At 38.6% G+C, this 27686-nt stretch overlaps 1 protein-coding gene across 1 annotated transcript in view; it reads left to right on the top strand.

The window, feature by feature from the left end:
* Positions 1 to 26234, top strand: part of FBN2 (fibrillin 2) — a gene marked incomplete at both ends in the record, with an annotated part of 118672 nt that extends 92438 nt beyond the window's left edge. Inside the window, 24 exon segments of the mRNA XM_084224742.1 lie at positions 2008 to 2076; positions 2602 to 2727; positions 3499 to 3624; positions 3962 to 4087; positions 5370 to 5486; positions 6956 to 7081; positions 7381 to 7500; positions 10426 to 10551; positions 11173 to 11325; positions 11631 to 11696; positions 11944 to 12069; positions 12158 to 12277; positions 12840 to 12962; positions 13374 to 13505; positions 14899 to 15024; positions 17361 to 17567; positions 18251 to 18376; positions 18992 to 19114; positions 19259 to 19375; positions 20015 to 20143; positions 22150 to 22242; positions 23646 to 23877; positions 24474 to 24630; positions 25869 to 26234. Of these exon segments, the coding sequence (XP_084080868.1) occupies positions 2008 to 2076; positions 2602 to 2727; positions 3499 to 3624; positions 3962 to 4087; positions 5370 to 5486; positions 6956 to 7081; positions 7381 to 7500; positions 10426 to 10551; positions 11173 to 11325; positions 11631 to 11696; positions 11944 to 12069; positions 12158 to 12277; positions 12840 to 12962; positions 13374 to 13505; positions 14899 to 15024; positions 17361 to 17567; positions 18251 to 18376; positions 18992 to 19114; positions 19259 to 19375; positions 20015 to 20143; positions 22150 to 22242; positions 23646 to 23877; positions 24474 to 24630; positions 25869 to 26234 (3332 nt within the window).
* Between the last annotated feature and the right edge of the window lie 1452 nt (positions 26235 to 27686).

Here is a 27686-nt window from a genome sequence, read left to right as displayed (position 1 = left end):
TTTTATCCTAGAAGTAGGTGATCACACAGGTGATCTTAGTATCCCACTAGGACAGGGTAGTGAGCACAGGGCTCTGTTTTTGTCTGGTGTGTTTCCTGACAGGCTTACTAACAGCAGTAAATGGCATAAATCTCCTTACAGAAAATGACTAAGTTGCTAAGCCTCAAATCTTACACATAAGTAGTATGTAAAATATATTAGTGTATTAAATTAGTGTAACATGTATTAAAAGTGAATCTATGAAAGAGCAGCAAATTGCTGGATGGTAAAGCACTGTGGTAGGCAGCTCTGTAGCCCTGTACCCTGTACTGCAAGAATAACCTGGGTGAACATTAAGCAGCCATTGAACTGTAGGACAGAAGAAAGTAGAAAATGCTCATGTTCAGATACATTGGATCCTGCTTGGCTTAGAGAAATGACTGAGTAAGTCTGAATGTGGGAGAAAGATTTTGTCAAATATCATTCTGAGCAGTGATTAACTAAATTTGCTAAAAATGGGAATGTTTGGTGTAAAGGAGGCAAGAATTGTTTAGTTCATAATGGTAGTTAAACTTTTCAGAATCATGAGCTGCTGAGGAGCTGCCATTAAAATGTAGATGACAAGAAACTCAAACTACAGCCAGTAAAGACTATAAGTGCTCCAGATTAAAGAGTTGTAGGAATACAGAAGGAGCTCTTTTTCACGTTTTGGTGCTAGAATAATTTGTCAGCATTTCAGGTTTAGAGACTAAGCAAAGGCAGGCTCTATACTCTTCCTTCTGTTGGGTAAAGAGGTTCCTGTAGATCCTCAGCAGCACCAACAGTGGAGCAAGCACTCAGGAGGTCTCCAGATATTAAACTTCCAGAAATCCTTTGAATTTTATGACAATCAGATGTTTTTGTAAATGTTACTCACTTTTTGGAAGGATATTTCACTCTAACCTAATGCCCTGAATGTAGAAGTAACCTGCCACACACCTTGAGATGCTTCCTTTGCAATAGTTTGGAAACTGAATATTGAAACATACTTTTTCTGGATAATTTGAATGCTGATAGGGTCTAAAAAGGTGCTGAATAGTGACTGCATGGTTATTGTTTGCAAACTGTTCATTCAAACTGGTTTTGTCTTCACACTGGAATTGCTTCATTTCCCTCAAACAGATACAAATTCCCCTGGTAGTACTATGCAGTTTTGACATGCTTGTAGAGTAGGCGTCTCATTTTTTATACTTCTACCTAGATAAAAAATTATTGCTGTAAATGTGTAATAACTTTCTGCCCAGAGAGCACTGTTCTGCCACTAAATCCTCATCTGCAGTAATTAACAGAATCCATGCTATTTTTCTCTCTACGTTGCTAACCCACTCAATTTCAAACACCTTTCCTAGAAAACTGTAGGTTAATTTATTTTACGCACCAGGCATTTCCTTCTCTCCAAGTGCAAAAAGAGGATATATAGAAGGAGCATATTAAAAAAATGTGGAGGTTTTGGAGCATCCCTTTTTAAAGCACAGTCTCCATTCTGCTGAACAGTTCAGGGGAACTGATCTGCAGTAATTCCACAGAAAATAAAATAGATAGTATTGTGAAAGAAGCATAGGTACTGGTAAATTACATTTATTTCTCATTCAAATCTACAGCAGCATTTTCAAATTACGTTTGTAAATGCTGCTGTAGATTCTCAGTACAGATGCTTAGAAAAAAGGAATAAACCTTAAGGAGTTCTATTTAAAAAACCAACCAAACAAACAAAACAAAACCAAAGCCTGACTGATTGATTGCATTCTCAAATCAGACATTTACTCATCATATGCTAAAGTCTGCAGAGATTTGAGGAAAGTATGTTGCTGTTTCAATTTGCATTAATGTATAGGCAGTCTGAATTTTCTATACAAGCTATAGAAGAGGCAGTTGCTCTCCTGAGTAGATTTGGCTTAAAACAGCTCTGGAGAACCTGAGAAGACTGCAAATAATTCTTGGGAGATTTATGCATTCCCTGAAAATGCATTGCTCTGTATTTTGCTCTAGTTGAATTCAAGAGCCTATGTGGAAATATTCCTGGCTTCACTTTTGACATCCATACTGGAAAAGCCGTTGGTAAGTTTCACCTCTCTTATTTTATCCTAAAATTGTTTTGCATGTTTTTGCTCCTGCAAAATGCAAACCAAAATAAGCATTGAATATACTGAAGTTGTTAAATTTCATTTTGGAGTTACAGTAGTGACACAGATTGTGACCAATTTTTATGTAAAATGTTTCCTTTTTAACTTCTTCATTTTGTTGTGGTATTTTGCTCACCTGCCACCATTCGAGTTCATGATTTTGAGTTTTAACCAGTACATTAAAAAGCTTTGCCTGCAAAAATACTGTGGGGCTTCTCTGCAGGATTGTGGGTTTTGCATCTTGGCCAATACTTAGTGTAGCTCTGTTTTGATCACTTCCTGAACTTCACATGCCATTTTCTGTCATAATGGGCATATGTGTGGTTTTGTAACCCGTGTGTAATTTCTGTACATTAAAGGGAATGTGTCAACTCAGTTTTAAACACAGTGAAAATGAGAATCCTTGCAGTGTGTAAAGACATGATGAACTGTACTTAAAAGTAGCTCCTCTGCCTTTCAGACATTGATGAATGTAAGGAAATCCCAGGAATCTGTGCCAATGGAGTTTGCATCAATCAGATTGGCAGCTTCCGCTGTGAATGCCCCACTGGATTCAGTTACAATGACCTGCTCCTGGTCTGTGAAGGTGATTTGAAATTTGGTTATTTTCTCCTTAGCTCCCTTAAGCTTATTCTAAAGGGAAAGGGAACATTTAATTCGTGTGGTTTTCAAAATCTAAGAGACAGACTGTGAGCTTTTGTAGGGCTTGAGGTTATAAATCAGTTTAAGTGCTTGTCCTTATTACACGTGCACATGCACCTAATGAAATTTGTAATTGTTTTCTGTAAAGCCCCTAAATAGGTAATCAATGCTTTTGTTTTGTTTTATTTTAGGGAGAAAATTTAATTCTTGTTCTTAGAATTTCTCAAAAAAAAGTATCTTGGATTTTTTTTTTCCAACTTGTGTCATTTCTGCTAAAGTTTAGAGGCAGAGATACTCATAGAAGCTGATAAAGTTTTTTATGCTGTAAAGTCAGTAGGAGTTTTGTCATTTGTTCAAGGTTTTTGTGCTAACATGTGCAACCTAAAAAATGGTAAATTGTGCCACATATTTTTTCAGCTCAAAGGCAAAGAGGAAGTTCTTTTTTAATACAAAAATTTCTTTAGGCAGATGTTGCAGATTTCCAAAGTGACTTTGATGTGTGGTAAGTTGGATTATTGAGATCCTCTTTCATCCAAAAGGTGGCATGGGTGAATGGTGCTGATTTTGCTTTTTGTGTGCATTCCCAGCACTCAGGGCTGGAGGTCATGCCGCTCGAGCTCTGTGTAGGACTGAGGTTCCCTCTAGCACAGACAGGCAGTACAGTGTAAATCTGAGGCAGGAGTAGTTTCTGATGCCTGAACTCCTGGTTTTTCAGATATTGATGAGTGCAGCAATGGGGACAACCTCTGCCAGAGAAATGCTGACTGTATCAACAGCCCTGGGAGCTACCGCTGTGAATGTGCTGCTGGCTTTAAACTGTCACCCAACGGTGCCTGCATCGGTAAGAAACCAGATGACTTCTATTTTCTGTTACCTTGTGCATTCTGCTGTTTTGCTTTATAGCCACATTCCTCAGTGAAAGGAAAGAAAAAGACAGAGTGATATTTTTAAGGGACATTTTCTAGGTATCAGCCAAATCCTGACAGTAGTTTTATCCCCAAGGTGTATAGGCAAGTACTTCCCGTAAAATGAACTTCTCTTACGATTCAGATTTGCTTACAGATAATTTTGAATCTGGTTTTGATCATAACAACGGATTGTAAAAACATTATTTGTGTAAGACGAGGATATAATGGAGGTCAATAGCAGGCACCATCTGTTTTGTGTTTTTGTTACAGATCGCAATGAATGTCTGGAAATTCCTAACGTTTGCAGTCATGGCTTGTGTGTGGACATGCAGGGAAGCTACCAGTGCATATGTCACAATGGCTTCAAGGCATCCCAAGATCAGACTATGTGCATGGGTATGGAGAGAAAATACTTTGCTGTGTGTGGGGCTTTTTTGGCTGTCCCCTCCTTTGCAGCTGGGAAGATGAGTCTAATTTTTTCAGTAGGTTATACTGACATTAAAAAATTAATTCAGACATTTCTGGGGGATTTTTTGGTGAATAAAGTCTGTGAAGCTGACCTTGGAGGGGAAAAATTAATTTGAGGAAAAAACTCAGAATAAAACAATGTGATCTGAGATAGGTCCACATTACTGAAGAAATATTTCCACAGAAATACATCATAGTGGCTTATTCAACAGAGAGTTTTATAGGATGTATCAGAGAGTGATAGAACTTGGAGCTAAAACCACACATTTTCCAATAATTTAAATCTATTGAGTTCATGTGTCATTTATAAAAACAGAATCCCCCTTTTATAATGTAACTTTATACTAATCTCATGTGAAATTGATGACATGATAGAGGTGATATAAGAAATAAATTGAACAGTAAGAATGTTCCTGTTCTTTTAGTTCATAATCTTAGTTCTTAATCTGTTTAGTTCTACAGGGTTTTAAGATGAAAAGGTGATACATTTCAACTTTAAACAGATAGTAAAAACCTATTCACGTTGCAATACATTTTCATATTTGCCTAGAGTCTTCTTGTATTTAAACTAAATCACATTTATCAGACAATCAGAGGAGGATATTTGAGAAAGTCACCTGTTTTGACCATGCAAAATTTTGAAGAACTAGCAGGACAAAATCTCAATAGCTTCCAGATCCCCATGAAGCTCCAGAAATTACTGTAACACACAGGAGACATTGAACTTTAGTGCCTTTTAAAAATGGATGTTTGCAAAAATTTTAAAGCAGTCTTTGTAATTCTAGATGTGATATTGACATTATCCCTTTTCTTACATAAATTGAATTGCACTTTCAACAGCTTTTCATGGGCTCTGAGGTACAATATTTACATAACAATTGATCATTTCAGGGCTGTGATGCCTAATCCTTTGTACTCAATGCTGATCAGTGTATATGTTAAAGAAATTAAGAAATGTTAGTATGGAAAACAAACAGATGGAATACACATTTAGTTTTACATGGAACAGTTCCTTTTATTTTAAAATACACACAAAATTACATCATGTAGTGTTTGTGTTCTGAGAAGCTGTAAAAATCTGTAGCATAAAAACAAAATGTGACAGATGAAACGAGGGACTAGAGTTTAGGGTACTGCAATTGTGCACATCCAACACATCACCCATACCTGGGAAAACCAGTTGCCATGTGCAGTTTGTGTCTCCTTGCAGATGTCGATGAGTGTGAACAGTACCCATGTGGAAATGGAACCTGCAAGAACACAGTTGGATCATACAACTGCTTGTGTTATCCAGGATTTGAGTTAACTCGTAATAATGATTGTGTGGGTAAGAGACCTAATCCAAGCTCTTATTTTCATTGCTGCTGGCTTGGCATGCCAAGGAGGACAGTGTGTAGCTAAAAAGAAGAGATGCCAGGGTGTAAAGACAGTTAACTTGAGTGCAGGTAGCTTCTGCTGTTACCAGCCCTAGAGATTAATCCTTTCTGTCATGTTTTAAACTAATTAAAAATGTTCTTTAATTACAGCCAACTGAGATAATATAATATTATCCTAAATATCTGGACTTCTGGGGCAACTTTTAGTTCACTGATGTTTTAATTAATCTCTCAACTCCTTTGGACTACCTTGGTATTTACAGCACATCTCTGGCCACAGGCACAGTCCACAGGCAGCACTTGTTCTATCCCACCACCAGTGGTACCTCATGAATTTAAAATAATTCCTTTATTTCACCCTTTTGCTTGACTCTGGCACAGGGTGAGAAAGAAGACCAGCAGTAAGAAAGCCAGGACAGCTGATCTGTAACCTTCCAGATCTGCTCTCCTAAAATGAGCAACATCATGCAGAGCTGACACAGGCATTTCTATTTCACATTCCCTAAAGCACAGGGCACAAGAGTATCTCATGAGTTTGGACTGCTTTAATTCCTGGGTTCTTGTGATAAAGCAACTGACACCTTCCAGGGCTGAGAAACAGGTTCATAAACCTGAGATCTCCCTTGTGCAGAATGTAAGCACAGAAAAGAGGGAGGCTTTACACTCCTTCCTGCTACAGAAGGAAGATACAGCAAAGTCTTCAGCTTCAGGAGAGAACAAATACATCACTAAAAAAGCATTTTAAATCCTCTTCTTGTCCAGGAAAGAAATATTTAAAGTAACAAGAATGTGCTGCGAAGTACAAGTTTTTCTTACAGCTTGATGCTTATCCAAAATGCTTTTCATTTTTTCTTCCTCATCCATATCTTTTCCTTATGCAGCGCTCCTTTAAGTCTGCATTACTGAAGTAACCCTGCAAAATAGGAAGCATTTTAAGACAACATTTTCATAACTGCTACGAAGGAGAAAATCATCCTGTGGAAAGCAAATTACATAGTCCAAAAATTGATTGAGGGAGAGGTTTTTAGGAGGAAACTCACGTGCATGTGGATCCAGATAAAATTCAGAACACCCCACGTAACATTTTCTCCTCTGTTGGTAGACTTGGTGTCATGCAGTCCCTTAGCAGTACTTGAGTATCTCCAGATGCAGTAACTGAGATAATGCTAGAAGCCTGGGAATTGTAATACCCTGTTAAAAAAAGTGTGGTTTAATTAGAATGTGCATCTTAATGCTCGGGTGAGAGTTACTTTCCTCTGGCTGTCAGCTGATTTCTTGTTGCTACAAAATGCACCTTTTCCACAGAAATGCTAAGTATTGAAACTTGAGTGTGTTCATAACATACTGTATATAGTATGCTGGGAGTCAACTCTAAATTCTTGGGTTCAACTTTGAAATTTTAAATTTTTTTTTTTATCAGATATTGATGAGTGCAGTTCCTTTGGTCAGATGTGCAGAAATGGGCGGTGTTTCAATGAAATTGGTTCTTTCAAGTGTTTGTGTAATGAAGGATATGAGCTTACTCTGGATGGCAAGAACTGTGTAGGTATGTATGAAATCACATGATCTTCAAGTACTGGTGAGCTGAAATAAACTGAAATAAGCTGAAGTTAGCTGAAATAGCTCCCATGTAGAAGGAAGCAACCCAGTCTAACTATCTAAATATCAAAAGAGAATGATGGTGACTTAACTGAAAACATTTTTTTGGACTAGTTGTTGGCCTTCAAGCATTTAATTGCCTTAGAAGAAGAAAATTAGTAGAGAACCCTTCAGTGGTTTTCATGTTTTGTTACCATAAGACTTACAAGAATCTAAATCTTTCTTGATTTCCTCCATTCCCCAAAGATACCAACGAGTGTGTGGCCCTGCCTGGCTCGTGCTCTCCTGGTACCTGCCAAAATTTGGAAGGCTCATTCAGGTGCATCTGTCCACCAGGATACGAAGTGAAAAGTGAAAGTTGTATTGGTAAGGCAAGTTGTAACTGTTGCTCCTGAAAAATTTAGAAATGTGTATGTGGCTCTAATTGGGTGGAAAGCCATTGTACACCCTAATGGTTGTTAATGTTTCCTGACTTAAGGAGGCTGGGAATAGGTATGAAAAGTCTTCAGGAAGACTTCTGCATTTTTAAAAGGAATGCAGAGGAATATTTTGTACTGTATAGTGCTCTATTTTGAACACTGATGTCTTCATTAATGCAAACAAAAATACTTTTATAAAATGAAGTATTTTATCTTTCAGTGACTTTTGGAGAAATATAATTCATATACCATGTGTTCTCACTCGATTTATATAATTTTTACAGAAGGTAAATTGGCAATCAATGCATGAACTAAGCATTTGGTTTCAGAGGGAAATGAAGTTTAAAAATCTTGATAAAATTATAGGAACAATTAGTTAAGTCAGTTTCTTCTAACAACAGTTTTCTGATTTTAATGTTTTATCTAATATCTCTAAAGTGCTGAGATTCCCAGGAGGAGAAGGAGGCTACAGCAGACCAGTCATCAATTCTTATGTTCTAGTTTGTTCATACAGGTCTCACTTAAAGCCTTGAATGCCATTCAGGAGCTGAATGTCACACACTGAACTAAGATTTGCTGTGGCAGAGAGTGAGAAATAAATCCAAATTACAAATCGCTTTTCCAACAGAGCAAAGCATGGCATACTGTGAATTTATGGGGCATTTAAGATTTGTCTTACTGCCACCTAATCTGTGTGGCTGCAGGAACAGGAACCATTTTGAACTTTATGTCTTGAACAACAGGATTTATTTTTCTAAGCCCCAGAGTTCTCTCAGCCACTTGTATCATGCCACCAATATTCAGTTTTCCTGCCAACTTCATGATTTCTTTTGGCAGCTGCTGGCTCCATAGCAGTTATGTTTGAGGTGAATTCAAATCACCTACAGTTCTAAAGTCATGAATATAAAATAAAAGAAGCTGTTGGTTTCAAGGAATATTACTGTTTATGGCCACTTTAGTACCTTCTCAGAATCTATGTTTTTGAGAGCATCAGTGACTGCCAGACAGATTTTTGCCCAAACTGAATGAAAGGGGCTTGCTTGCATTCTTTTGTCACTCTGCCATGTGTGCAGAAAATCTGAAGCTAGATCTCCTAGGAAATACCCAGATTATCACATGTGATTGCACTAAAACATAGATTAATATTTTGACAGCCCTTGCAGCAGATGTTCCCCATTACTCTCTATTTATGTTGTATGCAAACAGCTTTAAGAGGATCCATTGCTGCTGTCTGTGATGTGAAGGTTGGCAGTGGCTGATTGCTTTGTGAGCTCAGGGTGATTATATGCAGGAGAAAACAGAACTGGGGCCACAGAAAAGTTCTTAGCTTTCACCAACCCATGGGATATGTTCCCCTCCATTGTACAGGAATAAAGGGAAAAGGACTTGTTTACTTCCACAGTCTGGGTAGTCACCTCTCCATCGTGGCCACAGAAAGAGCCTTATCCCAAACCATTAACTGCACTAATAATGAGCACTTCAAAAGAGCAACTTTCCTATGCAGCTGAATTGCTGAGCTTTTTATATTAACAGCTATCACAGCAACTGGGAAATTATTTATCATTTTCTCTGGAATAAGCTGATTTAGAATGCTTCACACAGAATGTAGCCTGGGAAGCTACCTGGGACTCAAGGTAGTATTTCTCAGAAGTTATATCACAGAATCTACTCCCACCTGATTTCTTCCTTCACTCCACTAACATTTTCCAAATAATGAAGATTGTATTTCCATTGTCTTCTTACCTGGGCAATTTTCTATAATTTGATACAGCAGAGAATTCAGTAAATACAGACAAAAATGGCACTACAAATTTGAGTATTCAACATCCATGAAGCTAATTTTCATGGAGAGAGCCTTGTTCCTGCCTATACTTGGGTCAAGCTCTGTGTGACTTTTATTGTAGAATGCTTATATAGCTACAGGCTTTTGTGATGGTTCTTCCAATATTCCTTACTGAAAGACTCAAAAAGCGTTGTACTTTGAAGATTACTAAAAGGCATCTCACAATTTAACAGATTATAATTACCTTTTAAAAATGACCTTAGCAAGGCAGCTTATATATTCTTTTAGTGTTTGTAGAATAGGATAAGTGAAAATATATTTTTGAATAATAGATATGAAAAATTAAGGGTCTCTTAATATATTTTCCTTCTTTGTCTGTTGTCTGTACAGTGAGGGATGTACGCCTGATGCTGTTTGAGCTGCACAACTTTAGGGGCACTTAGAAATTTACACTAAACACTAATACTTTGGGTTGTGCTTTTGATAATTATTTAATATAATATTTAATGATATACTGCTATTAAAAAATAAATCTTAACTCTCTTCTTACAGTAATAGTAATAGCTTATAGATTATTCAGTAGAACAGGAATACATTTTAAATAACACAATGAGAGTGGCAGTAGAAGACTGCCAAATATTAATTTGGGCATGTAAATACAAGTAAAGGTTTTACTCTGCTAATAACTAGCTATAGTTTCAGTCCCCGAATCTGACAGGAAGCATGAAAAAAGTATACCTTTCATTTAAAAAAACTACCAACGTACAGATTTTAAAAAATAATCTTTGGATGTTTTATAGATACATTTTTGTTTACAGAAAAGTATTGTTCCTATGGGAAATACATTCTAAAAGCATTTGTTTATTGTTTATATTTTGAGTATAATGCAGAGCAGGGAATGGTGTTTGGAAAAGAAGGTGCATGCCAGTGAGAAATGCTAATTTGAAGGAGTCAGTGAAACCTACAGCTTTAACTCTTGGTCATTTTATTAGAAACTGATTCAGTTCAATCAGTCAATAAACCATCTTCCTTGACCACGGGGTTCACAGCAGGTGGGGCTATGGTGAAGTTGTCTCTGTTGCTTTACAGATATTAACGAGTGTAACGAGGATCCCAACATCTGCCTCTTCGGGTCCTGTACCAACACCCCCGGAGGCTTCCAGTGCATCTGTCCCACAGGTTTTGTGCTGTCTGATAACAGGAGGAGGTGCTTTGGTGAGTTCATGGGTCAGGGATGCAAAACTCAGTCTAAAAGATAACAGACATTCTGTGGAAACCCCTCCCAGTTTGCATCTTTACGAGGATTGCTAAGTGATTTTTTAAAAGTATGAAAAATACAGGTCTAAGGTTATTTCTCTCAGGGTAGACAGTCATCACTTGTGGTGCTGTGAGGGTCCCCAGGATGAGGGGACTGAGAGATGAGAATCTGACTCCCAAGTTCTCAGAAGGCTGATTTATTATGAAATGATATGATATTATATGATATGATATATGATATGATATTATAAGAAAAATGATACACTAAAACTATACTAAAGAAAAGGAAAAGAGACATCAGAAGGCTAAAACAAGAATGATAATAAAAACCTGTGACAGACTCAGAGAGTCCAGCACAGTTGGCTGTGATTTGCCATTAAATAAAAACAATTCACATGCTGAGTAACCAATTCTCCAAATCACATTCCAGAGGAGCAAAACAGGGAGAAGCTGAAGCTTCCCAGCTTCTCAGGAGAAGAAATCCTGGCAAAGGGATTTTTCATAAAATATCCCAGGGACAGTCATTGTCTGATTTGGGAGAAGGTTATTTCTCTGCATAACTGTGATTTCTTCTCCTAGATACTCGTCAGAGCTTTTGTTTCACCAACTTTGAGAATGGGAAGTGCTCAGTGCCAAAGGCTTTCAACACCACAAAGGCCAAGTGTTGCTGCAGTAAAATGCCAGGAGAAGGATGGGGTGATCCTTGTGAGCTCTGTCCAAAGGAAGAGGAAGGTACACATTTAAATTTTAAAATTTGTTTCTGGGGGAAAAGGAGGAGCACGTTGGTGTTGTCCTTTTTGTTCATTAGAAAGAGAGATGTTCTGACATTTGCTCTCAGTGACTTTTTCTAGAATGATTTTTCAAGTCAGCAAAAGGAGCAAAATTATATGGAAGACACCACAGACAAAGAGAAATACTAATTTCTTGGTTTTGCTCTGTAGAGACCTGAACTAGTATCCTTTTTGGATGACTTTAACCATCTGTCATGATTCTGTCTCTCACTTGCTCTGTGTTCTAAAGAAAATGTATTTCTACAGTTGCTTTTCAGGACCTGTGCCCATATGGTCATGGAACTATTCCTGGAATTGATGATACACGTGAAGGTAGCTATTTTTCTGAATATAAAAAATATTAATGCTTAAAACTATACTTGGATATTATAGCATGTGACAGTTTACTCCTCACAGCTCCTGGTGACAAGAGGCTGACCTGTAAAATATGTTAAAAGAACATTTTGTGAAGTACATGGCTCGAGACAAACATACTAGGGTGCTTAGGTTTTTTTAAATGCTTTTTTTGAGACTTGAAATGCATCAGCTGAGTGGCTGTTAATATCTTCCTGCTTTTTAGATGTCAATGAATGTCTTGAAAGCCCAGGGATTTGCTCCAATGGTCACTGCATCAATACTGATGGATCGTTCCGCTGCGAGTGCCCCATGGGGTACAACTTGGATTTCACAGGAGTGCATTGCATAGGTGGGTGCAGTTATAGGAACTGGAACTCTTGAACTGAAAGCACAACTTGTCTCAGTTTCCTTCACTCTGCATTATTTGTTATGAACAGATACAGATGAATGTTCCATTGGCAACCCCTGTGGAAACGGAACGTGCTCTAACGTGGTTGGCAGCTTTGAGTGCAGCTGTCACGAAGGATTTGAGCCAGGCCCAATGATGAATTGTGAAGGTAACCTGTCCTCTTCATTTTTTTTTCCTTTGGCTTTTGTCCAGTCCACAGCATTCAAATTATTTCATTAGCCATGTTTTTCATGCTGTAGTAGCTGGGAGGAAAACAAAGTTTCTATGCTTTCAAATCTGTCATCGGAAAAGAAATCTGAATTGCTTTAATCAGAACTTTTAGTTTATCACAGGACTTCCCACACTCAATGGGAATGCCCCGTGTGGGGCATACTCAAAAATGTTGTATTTTATGAGTCATAATTAGTTTGCTTTCTGCAGCTGACATTTCTCATCACACAAAAGTACATTAAATATGAGCATATAATAAAAATCTGAAATAGGCCTGCCCTAGCTTGCCATACTGAATTCAAGTAGTTCTATATATATACACCACGCCATTATTCTTAAACAGAGCATTATTTGAATTTTCTGTAGTTGCTCAAAAGCTAATAGTTTAAATTACCTTTCTAATAATTTTAGCTGAAAAGAGAAACATAGGTGTAATGAAACTTTCTTGGTGATTATTTTGAAACGTGATAGAGAATGCCTGTTTGTTTCTCTCTGCTCAGATATCAATGAGTGTGCTCAGAACCCCCTGCTGTGTGCTTTTCGTTGTATCAACACTTACGGCTCCTATGAGTGCACCTGCCCAGTGGGATATGAGCTAAGGGAAGACCAGAAGATGTGCAAAGGTAATGGCTGATGTGTAAACTTCTCCCCACCTTCCATCACCAGCGCATAACCCAAATATTTCTGTGCATCTTGCATTCATCCTCTGAGTGGAATGTAGCAAACAGCCCAGCAGGTGATGATTTGCTCTTTCAGAACTCACAGAAAAGCAGTATTTAGTGTTTTTGTGGTCAAGTGTAACCCTTGGTGGGGACTGCAAAGCTAAGAGTGTCACAATGGTGAATTTCATCTTTACCATGACAAGATGATACAGCTCATGTGGATCAAGATAACTGCATATAATCATAGATTTTGGACTTTCCCTTCAGTGCTTTTACTTAGGGAAGCCTGTACATCTTTTCCCTTGAAGATTTCTTCAGAAATTGAAGCTACTGGAAGAAAGTTCAAACACAAAAAATATATTTTTTTTCCAGATCTAGATGAGTGTGCTGAAGGTCTCCATGACTGTGAATCAAGAGGCATGATTTGCAAAAATCTCATTGGTACCTTTGTGTGCATTTGTCCTCCTGGGATGACCCAGAGACCTGATGGAGAAGGATGCACAGGTAAAGCTTAGAAGGGGAAGAAGGCATCTAATGGAATATACAAAAGCAAAAAAATTTAAAAATTCTTTTATAGGTATATGTATATGTATATATATGTATGTATATGTGTGTGTGTGTGTGTATATGTATGTGTGTGTGTGTATATATATATATAATGAAAAATAATAACTAATGAAGGACATTTAAGATATCTAATGATACTATGCATCTTAAACTTTCCATTTTGTTTTAACATGAGTTCTAACTGACTAATAAGAATAAAAACTTCATTGCTCTAAAGCTAAATCCAGAAGTTTTTTAGACAGTTGTTACATCTAAAAAATTAATTAGCCAAAAAAATGAGACCTCATTTTATGGATAGGAAGCAAGATTTTCATAAATAAAAAATTACATTTCCTTTAGCATTAGTATAAATAATGTGTTACTTCTTTAAATAATTAAGACTCCTAGGATTCTGAAAGCAACTATAGATGCCATAAAGGATGAAAGATATGGAAACTGCCATAGGTCAAAACAATTCCCCATTCTGGAAGTAAAAAACACCTTTTCTCCATCATTTACTCAATTTGTTGAGGGGAAGACAATAGCTATATTTCAGCAAATTGTGCTTTTTTCTGGTATATAGAAAAAAAACCAGGACCATTCCAAAATTCTCCAGGGGGGGAAAAAAAATAAACATCCATCTTAATGAATGTTTTAAATAGAAGTATTTTATAAAAATGTTCCTTCAGCAAGAGAATGACTACTCTCTTTCAGGAATCTTTATGATTTTTTTTTCCAGAAAATAATCTTTATTAGCAAGATTTTTTCCTTTCTTTTGGTATATAATTGTATCTTTAAAGAACCTGAGGTTTATTATAAATGTCTAAAAAAATTGTGTAATTGCTTACAGTATGTGTGCCATTATTGAAAAGAATACATGAGGACTATAAACTTTCAGGACTTACTGTGGGAGAGATGAAGTGTATTCATAGACTCTTGATGATTACAGAGTGAAGATTTATCACTCAAATCATGCATGTATTCCAACTTTATTTAAATTTTACTTACCAGATAAATGTTGTGACTGCAGCTTGCTTTGCTGTGTTTTCTGCTTCTTGTTATAAACTGTGAAGCAATTAAAGCTTTTGTCCTGGGATGAAGTACAGAAGGAATGAAATAGGATCATGCTCCTTTGAAAGCCCTTTCCAGTCTTAATCAGTTGATTTTTCCACATCTTGAAAATATTTTTCAAATGCTACATTGAATATTTAATGTATTCTAGAAATTCTGATTTATTTTCTTGTAATGAATTGCTGTGGTTGTTGTCGATGTAATTATGTTATATTTTTGTTCTTTGTGTTTACTGTTACTGTCATAATTGTTATTGATGTTGTTATATTTTTTTGTAAAGATGAAAACGAGTGCCGCTCCAAGCCAGGTGTCTGTGAAAATGGGCGTTGTGTGAATGTTGTTGGGAGCTACAGATGTGAATGCAATGAAGGATTCCTGTCCAGCCCATCAGGCACTGAGTGTCTTGGTAAATGTCTCTCCTGTACACATTCCATCTCACATTACAGTGTAAATGTAGAGAGAAAATTAGGCTTCTGAAAAGCTATCAGCTCTCATATATACAGAAATTAAACAATTACACTTCTTAGTTAAATAATTATACAAAATTTAATTATATTATTAAATATTATTAGATAATGATGGGAGTTAACAACTTGTAGCAATCAGGCCTCACAAAGAAGTGTTTTAATTCCATAGGACATAAATGTGGATAAAATACAGGGATTTTTAAAGAAGGAGAGTTTAGTTGCCCTGAGATATTTCAAAAACGGATGCAGAGTAAAATTGAGTGTTTGCTTATTCAGAATGGGATCTTAAGCACCATATGGCAGCTAGGTATCTGCATTTTCTGCACCTTTAATTCAGACATAAAATACTATGATTTTACCAGAAAATGGCACGAATTTTTTTTTTTTGAAGCAGGCCTGCAAGATAAATGCTGATGAAGAGTTTATGTTCATCAACCTGTATTTTCTTTTTAATACGTTCATATTTGTCATTTGCACCACAAAATTCATCATTCCCTTTTTTAGAGTCAAAGACACCTGCAAAAATTTACTTTTTCTTGACCAGTGTCCGGTGTACATACAGTACTGAAAGGGTGTATTTATTTATTTATTTATTTATTTATTTATTTATTTATTTATTTATTTATTTATGTATTCTTGCATGAAAAAACCCATCATTATCTTATGCCATTACTGTAAAACCAGCTCCCTCTAAATTGAGGAGTGTGCTGACTTCATGGCAAAGCAATAACATTGAAGTGCAGAGTATTTCCTGAGGATTAGAACCAGATGGGAAGAGAAAACTGCAGTCTGTTAACCCCAGCCAGTCATTAATGCCAAGGAAATACCCTGTTTGGAGGTCATTATTGCTTTTCTATATTTAATATGCAATTTTCCTATTATTTTCTGCCTTTGGGAAGGTTTGCTTTTTGCTGCTTTTTCTTTCAGGTTTCCTGAGTTAGAAATTACAATGAAAAATGGATCTGGCAGAAACACAGAATTTCTTCTGAATTATAGTATGAGCATTAAGTCACAAGATTACATTGTTTTAAATACATTGTGCAAACCCTTTACATTCCACTTACCATAAAATTCATTCCACATCTCAAAGTGGGGACAAAGCATTTATGTGTTTTTCAGGTCATAATGTCCATAAAGACCTGCACAATACCCATTTCTGGGAGAACAGAAATCTGCAGAGTCTTGCAAATTACTACAGCACATATTTTGTTTCACAGAACTGACACTTTCAGTGAGGACAGCTTTATTTGATGTGAAAAGTTAAGTTACCAGGTGGACAAATTAAGTCTTTCCTAAAGCCAAAGTTTGCTTTCTGCCTAATTCTTTTAAGAATTTTACAGGTTCTTCTAATCTGTAAAAGACAAGGTCAGCTGAGTATTGATACATTTACACATTCTGAGGGGTCACTATTGGTTTTGAGAGAAAAAAAGGAAAATCTTCTATTTAAAAACATAAGGATTCTCAGATCAGTAATTGACAGTGTTTCCATTTTGATAAAAAAATAAGACTGGTGACATAGAAGATAGAAGATATTTTATCTTCTATATAGAAGATTAAATCTCTGCAAGATTTGGAGTTTGTAGTAGCATGGGAAACTCGGATTTCTTTTCTCCTCAGCTTCCTGTTTGAAAGTAACCTGTAGGAGCCCCATGACTTTAAAACTTTGCTTCCCCTTTCATTATTGATAGGCATTAACCAAAAAGTTTTAACATTAAAATCGAATTAGACAAGACCATACCAACAATAAACCCATACAATTCTAATTTTTCCCCAACAAAATCTAGGAGTATCAATGAAAAAGTAATGAGTTACATATACACTTTTAAATTGTAAGGATTTTTTATTTAAACCACAGCAGGATAATTAGGTGATCAAATGTGTTATTTTGGCCAGTTAAAAAAACAAACAAAACAAACTTCTAACCCCACTCCAAATAAATCATTGAAATGCAAACACAACATAGGCAGCTGCAGTGGAAGCTCAGTTTTGCCCTCAGCCTGCTTTAGCACGAAGAGCACAGCTTTCCTAGAAGAAAAACTCTTACGTAGCTCATGCAGACACTGAGCATTAGGGGTGTCTTGGATGTATTTGGAATGGCAGCATATTACCAGAACACACAACAATTCTGAAAGGCTAAATCAAGATGGACCTGATGGTAGCTAATAACCTTCTGCTGCTTGCATATATTGACAGCCAGAATAATACACCAGGTGCTTAAAATGTAGCAGAGCTTAATCTCCTTCCCAATTCCAGCCTCTCTCCTTCTCCCTCTCAGATAATCGCCGGGGGTTTTGTTTTGCTGAAGTTCTGCAGACGATGTGCCAGATGGCTTCCAGCAGCCAGAGCCTTGTCACCAGGTCCGAGTGCTGCTGTGACGGCGGCCGGGGCTGGGGCAACCAGTGCAGGCTCTGCCCCCTGGCCGGAACCACCCAGTACAAGAAACTCTGTCCACACGGAGCAGGCTACACCACAGATGGAAGAGGTATTTGCAGGGATGAAAAGAGGCAGAAAAGGGGAAAAGCATATGCTGGCATGCTTAAGAAAATGCAAGAATTCTCTTTGAAGTTCCTTCGGAGAATTTCCTGTTAAACAACAAGAGTTTGATTTTTCAAATAATACTGAGAGAGCAGAAATTAAAAACACATTTGGCAGTAGCTGCAAACAGATCAATTGGGCAGAAATATCAGGATTAGGATCTGGTTGGAAGTACCAACCAGTAACTAAAAGCTAGAAATTATCCCAAAGTTTTTGTATTGCCGAACACTTGGACACGTGGCAAAGGCAGCAACCATCTCATTTAACAATGATCTCAGAATGCTTTGCAGGTACTATTTCCACACAGAAAGAAGCTAATGTGTATTTTTTAATGTTGGTGATAATTTTCGACATGGAAGTAGTTGTAAGAAAATGCTCTTGTATGGGTTTTTATTTGGAGTTAGCAAAACTGGAATCTGAGTACCCAGTGAAACAGCAGGAAGGTGTTGGTGCAAAGAACATAAATTAAATTTGAAAGATGTTTGGCTTTGGAATCAGATCCATTTTTAAAGAGGGAGAAGGGAGAAAGTTCCTGTCAGAAGCATGATGATGAGGAACAGAAAAAATGGAAGAGAAGAAAAAAGTATAATTTAAAATTGAGACATGGCATATTTAATAATTTCTATGCAGATATTGATGAGTGTAAGGTCCTGCCAAACCTGTGCAGGAATGGGCAGTGCATTAACACCATGGGCTCCTTCCGGTGCTTCTGCAAAGCTGGCTATACCACTGACATAACTGGCACATCTTGTAATGGTAAGATTCACTAATTAATCATCAGTTGAATTAGTCATCAGTTATTTTTTTCAGTTGTTACACAGTGATGTAGCAACCTTTGTAAACACTTGTCACAAACCATTTTTTTGTCTCTTTTATCTCATGTCCTTTATTTTTCTTTCTTAATGTGCATTTCTGGTTTTGTGTTTCATTTGGGGATATGAAGGAACAAGCTCTGCTGGCGGTATTCCTGCAGTAGAATGATCACTGAAGTTGGTTAAAGCTGTACAACCACTTTAAGTGGCAAACCAGCTCAGTACTTCACTTCTACAATTTTCCCGCTTTATTTTTGTTTTGATGGTACAAGTATTCTGTAGAATACCAAAAAGTAAATATTTGTTGCTTAGATGAAAATACCAATGCCACTCTCACTCTAGTGTATTACTCCTTCAAGACAGTTTGTTGTGGTAGTAGCAGCCCCACATAATTTCCACAGCAACACATTCCTAGAGAAAGGAATAGGAACCCTGAACAAATGTAAATGGGGGGCTTTCTTCTATGAGCATATTTCTCTAAAACCTTGTGCTGTGTAGCAAACATCTTTCTGTCAGAGAGACGAGGACAAAAGATAACTTAGTATTTTCCTCTGGTTAGATCTTGATGAGTGCTCCCAGTCCCCCAGACCATGCAATTTTATCTGCAAGAACTCAGAAGGGAGCTATCAGTGCTCATGCCCCCGGGGCTATGTCCTTCAGGAAGATGGAAAGACATGTAAAGGTAAGAAGGTTATACACAGGACCTTTTAATTTGGTTACAGCTTAACTTCAAAGGAAGTGGTTTGGAAGTGTGGTATGTTATCAAATTTGATTAAATGTGCCTCTTTGTTGACTTTTTTAAGACAGCAACATCTCTTACTTTCAGATCTTGATGAATGTCAAACCAAACAACACAATTGTCAGTTTCTCTGTGTCAACACCCTTGGAGGCTTCACATGCAAATGTCCACCAGGTTTTACACAACATCGCACAGCTTGTATTGGTAAGAAAAACACTGGTTTTCTTTCATAAGCTTTTCTGTAAGAACAACATTCTCAGCTATCTCTTGTGCTCTTTATGCAGAGCAATAGTGTCAAGAGGGCAGAAAACAGATTTTGAAAAGCAGCAATTATAGCTAAAGAAAAAATGAGTCTATCTAGTCTGTCCACTATTTCTGTTTTCTTGGTTAGTAAAGAGTTGTACATATTTAATACATGTTATTGTGTTCTAACTATAACCACATGGAGACAAAAGGGTGAATTATTAAAATCTCATTTAAAATGTAGTTAACCAAAACCAGACTGCATTTTCTTTTTTTAGTTTATACAGATGTCTTCAGATCTTAAGTATATGTATAAATCTTGCCAACTGAAACTGTTTTAGTTCAGCTAACACAAAAGGGCAGCCTTTTTTCAATATCAGCAGTTACATGCCTGCTCTTCCGCACTTGTATCACAACTGAACTTCCAATTCATTAATTACTTATAGCTATGCATGAGTCTTCAGTTCATGTGGCATTTAAAAATTAAAAGGTACAAAATAAAATGCTGCACCTTTGTGGATTTTGTTTTTACGTTACATGAACATGTCCAACATCATGCTACAAGGTAAACCAATCTTCTCTTTCCTCTGTATTTTGAAGATAACAATGAATGTGGTTCTCATCCATCACTCTGTGGATCAAAAGGAATTTGCCAAAACACTCCTGGAAGTTTTACCTGTGAATGTCAAAGGGGATTTTCTCTGGATTCTACTGGATTAAACTGTGAAGGTAACTAGGAACAGTTAGATTTTTTATGGTGTGAATCCTTACTTCAGTTTCTAGTGAACCATTTGATGTAAAGACAGAGAAAACAGAGCACCAGCCACAGTAAAAGGAATTACAAAAAGAAATTGGAAAGTATTAGACTGATTGATTGATTGTAAGTATAACAAAAGCATATGCAAGAACATATTGTCACAAGTAATTTTTACAGAAAATAAGATAAATAGGTGATTCTTTAGTTGAACTCTTCAACAGTTGTTTTCAGCTTCACATAGGTTTATGCATCTAAAAGTAAAGTAGTTGTAGGACTTTTTTATATTTATGTCTTCATATGTCTAGAGAGAATCTCTCTACAATTTTCATTTTGGCTAATTCTAATTAGATTAGATTCTAAATTCTGTGCTTACTTCTCCTACCACAGAGTTACACAATGAGAAGGCCAATTCACTGCATTCAGTAAGATAATTATAACAGTTAAAATGCAGGTTATACTGATGAGCCATATCTCTCTCTATTGGCCCAAGGGGAAGCCTCAGTTAGGAAATCTCTATTTGACAGCTCCAGACTTCTCAGTGGTATTGAGCAAAGAAGAAAATAAAAGGCAGTACAGGGCCACCTGGCTGCTGAGAAATAAAAATGCAAGAGCCTACATGAAGAAATTTATGGCCTCTCAAAATGCCAGCAACTCTGTTTTAAACACTCTATCAGGAATTGATATTTAGAGCCTATTTCTAGAACAGCAGTGCACAATATATGCAGCTAGAAGTTCTACTAAGATGTATCTCCTGTCAGTTTACTTTGCTCTCATGAAGGGCATATGTCCTGGTGTGCTTATAAAACAAAGAATTATTTTTTAATTTTCTATTCATTTTGCATACTATACCATAAAAATTAGATTGCTTACAATCTACTTATTTCCTATAGCAGATACAATTTAAGATGTCTGGGTTTTTAGAATTTGGAAAGTGGGATGATTGTGGCTATCACCTTTTATTAACATTTATGTCAGAGACTTTTTATGTGGCTTTTTATTGTCAATTGCGAAGACATCCACATTTGACATTCAAACACTAAAATATGTCTCAGGAAACTGAAAGCTTATCTCGAAGTGGTTGGTTTAAAACTGAAATTACAAAACCCCTCAAATTCTAAGCATTATGCTAAAGCAGCAACGTGGGATTGCTGGGAATAGTGTTTATTCTCCAAAATTAAGTACTGAAAAGGCTCAAGAACTAAAATCAGATTATTGATGGAAAGAGCTGGACATTAGTTGACTTCCAGGCTTTCCAAAAGAAAAACCTTCATGGTCCCTCTATTTTACAACAGTGCTCCTCTGTCCTAAGTCATAGAACCACAAAATGACTGGAATTGGAAGGGACCTTAAATCCCATCCAGTGCCAGCCCTGCCATGGCAGGGACACCTCCCACTGCCCCAGTGTCCATCCTGGCCCTGGGCACTGCCAGGGATCCAGGGGCAGCCCCAGCTGCTCTGGGCACCCTGTGCCAGGGCCTGCCTACCCTGCCAGGAACAATTCCTTCTCAATATCCAGGTTAAATTTACCCTTCTTCAGCTTAAAGCCATTCTTCCTTGTCCCATCACTACCTGCCCTTTCCAGCTCTCCTGTACTCCTTCAGGCACTGGAAGGGCGTCTGAGGTCTCCTTGAAACCTTCTTTTCTCCAGACTGAACATCCCCAACTTCCTCAGTCTGTCCTTGTAGGAGAGCTGCTCCATCCCTCCGCCCGTCCCGGAGCCTCCTCCGGCCCGGCTGCGGCAGCTCCGGCTCCTTCCTGGGCCGGCCCGGGGCTGGGGCAGCTCTGCAGGTGGGCTCTGCCTGAGGGGCAGAGGGGCAGAACCCCCTGCCCTGCTGCCCATGCTGGGCTGGGCCCAGCCCAGATTTGGCTTCTTGGGCTGCCAGACCACACGGCTGGGTCATAACAAGCTTCTGATCCAGCAGTGTTTGGCAGTGGGTGTAATCCTGTGTCATGCTCTGCTTCCCTCCTGAACACACAGATGTGGATGAATGTGATGGAAACATCCTGGGTGGATACAGATGTGGGTGCCCACAAGGATTTATCAAGCACAAACAGTGGAATCAGTGTGTTGGTAAGGAAACCAACAGCAAATGTACCAGAGTTTTTATAGGGACAGCACCAGGCAAGGGCAAGAAAGAGCAGAACTAGGAGTGTTCAACAAAAATCTTTTGTATCTGTCTCCCACTCCTTCCATTCACGTACTACTCCCAGTGTCAATCAATGACAGGAGGTAGCAAGAAAACACACTCAGCCTTTTGAAACTCACTGTGACAATTAGCTTTCCTAGAAAGGTCTAAATTCTTTCTTGTGTGAAAAATCCCCATCGTTGAATGTTCACTGAATTCCTGAAAGTATCAGTGTAAATACCTCTGCTGAGGAAAAAAGCATTAAAAAACCATACCTGTCATAAAAAAAAACCACATGAAAAAGCATAAAAATACCTAAGCAATTTAAGAATGCTACAGAATAGCATTTAAATGCTATTGTGAGAAAAAAAGATCAGCGAAAGCATTAAGGATTTCCTTCTTTTAAAATACGGTCTTGAGGCCAGCATTAGTTCTTTGTGCAGGGAATGGGACAAATTGGGAAGCTCAGGAGTTCTGTTTAGATTTGTCTCATTCAATCTATCACTTGAACTAAGCTATATCATATAAAAAATGAAATGTGGGAATTTTTTTATTACTAAAAACCAGTACACACAGAAACAATGTCCCCCAGTGCTGTTCATAAAGACCAATACCAAATACTTACCTTTTCAGGTTTGTTTTCATGGTTTATTTGTCAATAATCAGAGCATGACTCTGAGCACTGCCATACATTTCATTTAGGCTGACTTTGCTGTTCTGATTCTATACATAAAAATTAGTTCATTCTACCCATTTCAACGTTAAGTAGTAACCAACCAGTTTCTCTGAAGTCCCAATCACCATGATCACTCCTGGCTTAATACTGCTCTTCAGCAATGAGAGCAAAGGACTGGGGCAGGCGTGACAGAACCCACAATGAACAGCTCCCACAAAACCCCAAACCAGCTAAAGTTTCTGATAATCATAGTCCTCAAAATAATCTCCCTCCAAGTGACTGCAGGCGAGAATGGCAAAGCATTCACTAGTGGTCCTGGTGAGGAAAACTGAGGTGAGGAAAACTACAGGTTTTAGAGAAATACCTTGGTGAGAGAAATAAACCATCATACCAGCTAACAAAACAACTTTCCATACCACAACCTTTTTTTTTTTTTCCCTGAAACTAAATCCAGTCACACTGACTGGAGGTGTCATCTTTGCTGTATTTTAACACCCACAAGTGAAGCTGATACTCCTTTTCTCTTTCAGAAACCAAGTGTCCATGGGATGATGAGGTCAGGGATGCAGCTGAGCCCTGGGACTTGCAGATGTTCTGATTTGTTAGCTGCATCATGCTGACCTGTTGTCTCTCAGACTAGAAAATACCAATATTTTTGTGTTTGCTTACCAGATGAAAACGAGTGCTCCAGTCCTCACATGTGTGGCTCTGCTTCTTGCTACAACACCCTGGGGAGTTACAGGTGTGTCTGCCCATCGGGGTTCTCCTATGACCAGTTCTCCCATGCCTGCCACGATGTGAACGAGTGTTCTTCTGCCAGGAACCCCTGCAATTACGGCTGCTCCAACACTGAGGGTGGTTATCTCTGTGGCTGCCCACCTGGCTATTACAGACTTGGACAAGGGTGAGTTTCTCCACACAGCTTTTCACCAAAGACACATTCAGAAGGTGCAGAGGTGCAAATTAAGGACAAGCTGCTAAGTACTTTTTATTTTGGGGCTAAATATCCAGAAACTAGAAATAAAAAATAAAATGTCTGTACCTGCAAGACAACATTAATTTTAAATGTACCATATAAATAACATTAAACGAGTTTTGCTTTCTCCCCACAGTATCAGCACATGAACTCCTTCACAGAGCTGCTGAATGGGGATTGATAATGCATAAGGATAGGAGATAATTAAGGGGTTTAAGTATCACTGATCAATCCAGAACATTAAACACAAATTAACATTGTTCTGGTACAGGGCAGGCTGGCTTTCTTTGGTTTCTCTGTAGAACTTGTAAATGAAAATTAGATCAGGCTAAAAGCCTTCAGCCAGCCTTTACATTTCCCTCAGTAAGCCACTCTAGTGTGAGGGAAGTTAATGCACAGCCCTCCTGCGGAGGAAAGGGCAAGGAAGGGGGATGCAGTGTGACACAGGCTACACACACTCCGTTTAGCAAGCACAGTTCATAAAACTGCAAGGAGGGACTAAAACACGTGCTTTCATTCCACAGACACTGTGTCTCAGGGATGGGATTTAACAAAGGCCAGTACCTGCCACTGGATGGGGATGCTGATGGAGAGAATGCTTTGTCCCCTGAAGTGTGTTACGAGTGCAAAATCAATGGCTACTCCAAAAAAGACAGCAGGAGGAAGAGAAGTGCTAACACGGTATGTACCAGGATAAAAAACCACTGTGATGTTTCTCGAGGTATTTTTAGGGATGTGACACCAGTAGTAAATAGAGGAAATTTTTTAAACAGGTCCCATTTAAGGGTGAAAATCTCTTTTCTCCCCCTGCCTCACCTAGGTCCTGCTGGCAGTAATAATTTGACAATAAGAAACACATCAATAGATGCGAAAGGATGAAGTTTCTGAAGCTTGCAGTGATTCCTTTCTAGTGTGAGATGTGGTCTAGTTCCTCAGAGTACATTCAGGGAATAATTCTCCTTTAATTACAGAGACCTGGGGAACTGGACATGTCTACAGCATGTTCTGCTGCCAGGAGAAGGTTGGACAGCATTTATAGTATGGGGCAGATTGTGCAGAAGATCATTTTAGTCTTGGTGTCTGTTTTTCAGTTGCTCATAGAGGTGGGGGATTAGACCTGGCTGATGGAAGTCCAATATTCACAGATCTGATGAAGTTTTTAGAGAATTACAGATTTAATATTTTTGTGGGCTTATAAAAGGAAGTTACAGGAAATCAAAACGAGTTTGTAATTGTTACATCTTGTTATTATACTTTTAAAATACCATTAACCTTGTCAGTTTCTAGAGCTCTCTAGGCAGTAAAAGTGACATCCGTAAATTATGTGAAAAAACAAACATTTTTTAATCACTATCATCATCTATGGGGTTCAAGTATTTAAAGCACTGCATTACTTGCTCCTGTCATAAAATTTTCCTTATTTTCACTATGCTTTTTTAGTTGCTTTTGTAGTGGTACAGTATGGAATTTTCAGTAATGGTGTCAGGGAATTTCCATGCAGTGTTGTGAAACACATTTCTCTGTTGTTTCTGTTGGTCATAAGAGCATTATATTGTGTGTAAACACAGGTTTCTCCTGGTGGTGGTGGTGGTGGTGCACCCTTTCCAGGCTGCAGTGCAATCTGAGAAATCCTCATCTTGCCTCGGCCTTGAAAATTAAATCTGACTTTTGCTGAGACCCTGATGTTTTTTTTAAGTGATCTCACACACCTATTCATAACACTCCCCTACATGGCTTCTTTGCAAGGATGAAGTTAAGCAGGTTCTCAGAGTCATCTGAAATCAGAGCCTTCCGAGGCGCTGCAGGGCCTGCTTGAGGCCTGTAGGCTGTACGGGCCGTGTGGGAGGGAATGGAGGCAGGAGCTCCTGATCACCCTGACCACTCCTCTCCCCTGCTCTCACCACTCTTCCCTCCTGCAGCCGGAGCAGCTGAGCTGGGGAAGCCTGGACACGGAGAGTCCCCTGAAGGTGCGGGTGGCCATGTCCAGGCTGGGCGGCCGGGAGCCCATCCTGGCGCTGCTGCCGGCCCTGAGGCGCCGTGCGCGCTACGCCATCGCCCGCGGCAACGAGCGCGGAACCTTCCGGATGGTGCTGAGGGACGGCGCCAGCCGCCTGCACGCCGTCAGGGGCAGGGCAGCGCCCGGGCTGCACGCCCTGGACATCACCAGCGTGGCCCTGCCCGAGGAGAAGGAGATGGAGCAGCTGGGGAGCGGCCATGAGGACGGCGGCCTCCGAGGGGAGAAGGGAGAGGCCCTCAGGCTGAGGCTGTGGGTGCAGCTCTATTAGCCGTGGTCCTGTTCTTCAGGCACTTGTTTTTGTGTCTACACGCCCAAGAACATCTGGTTTTCAAAGCCAGTCTGCTTTGGAAAAGTGTGTTTTAGGGGAGGAAGGCAGTGGGGAAGAGCCCTTCCTTTCCATCCTGTCAAGACTGCAGAACCGCCCTTTCAGGAGGGGGACTTAAAACTCTGCCGCTGCCAAAACTTCCATTTACAAGGGCAAATCATGGTTACTGTATCTTTTATATAACCTCGATTTAAAGTATATTTAATAAGCTAAAGTTCAAGAAGTCATCATAAGGCACTAAATGGCACAAATATGTGAGCTATTTTTTTTTTTCCCCTGTTAGCAGTCTTTAACGCTTTGGGTATTTTGCTATAATTCCTAATGAAAAAAAAAATATAGAGGTTTATTTATTTTTAATGCAGTAATATATGGAGAAAATAACAAATTATGTAAGCAAAAAGGGAAACTTGCTTGTTTTCCTGTAGTTTTATAAATTTGAGGTATAACATTTTAGAGGTAACTTTTGTAATCAAGGAAAAAAGAAGTAGATTTGAAAGATGTTTTCTTTTCTACTTGGACCGGCATCCAAACAGTTTATAAGTAATTCTAAAATATACTAGAGCAGAAAGATCAGTGTAGTAGGATATCCTGAAGTGGGAGATTGTAAACTGTTCACATAGTAGGATATTCTAGAGTTCTCTTGCAAATGAGAGCTAAGGAAAAAAAAGGGGAAAAAAAGTTGCAGAGGGCAAGTATCACACTGTCAGCCTCTGCAGAGATCCTATTTCACTGCAGCTCTGTAGGTTTGTGTTCTGAATCACCCACAAATGGTGGAGGAGGCGCAAGCTCTGTAGCAAAATACCTGGACTGTTTTTAATCCCCTTAGCACTGCAGAAGCAAACTGTGCTGCCCTTCCTCAGAGACCTCATGAGCCAAGGCAGGCAGCCACTCCTCATGCTCAGAAAGGGTGCTCCACAAACTGGCATTAGTTCCTGCAGGCAGCTGAAGGAAATGTCTCTCAGAAGAGAATGTTTCACTCTGTTTGGTGCTGTCTCGAAACCAGGCTGCATTTCCTGAGCCCTGAGTGCTGTGTCAGGACTGCCACACCTGCAGACTCAGCTATTGCAAAGCAGGTGAGGGAAGTTGTGTATTTGAAGTTCATTTGTTAGAAATCTCATTAATGCTGTAGTTATACATGCCTCATTTTATCATAGCTTGTTCTGTAAGAACGATGATGGTACAATGACTTGAGTTTTAGTTTAGTGATTTTTTGTTTTGTTTTGTTTTTCTTTTTACATTTTGTACTGTAATGTGTTAAGTGTGTGTCTCAGTGGTGCTTTCTGTGGCAGCTGGTGCCTGTCACTGGCCGTGCAGCAGAATCTCACATGTGAAAATAGCCAAAGTACATCCAGGATTGTTCCACTGCATGTAGGTGCTGACCAAAGACTACACCAA

Source organism: Fringilla coelebs (genome assembly GCF_963513975.1).
Source record: "Fringilla coelebs genome assembly, chromosome: Z".
In the NCBI taxonomy this organism is placed as follows: domain Eukaryota; kingdom Metazoa; phylum Chordata; class Aves; order Passeriformes; family Fringillidae; genus Fringilla; species Fringilla coelebs.
Note: the sequence above shows the minus strand (reverse complement) of the source record. Positions and strands in the feature narration are given on the sequence as shown.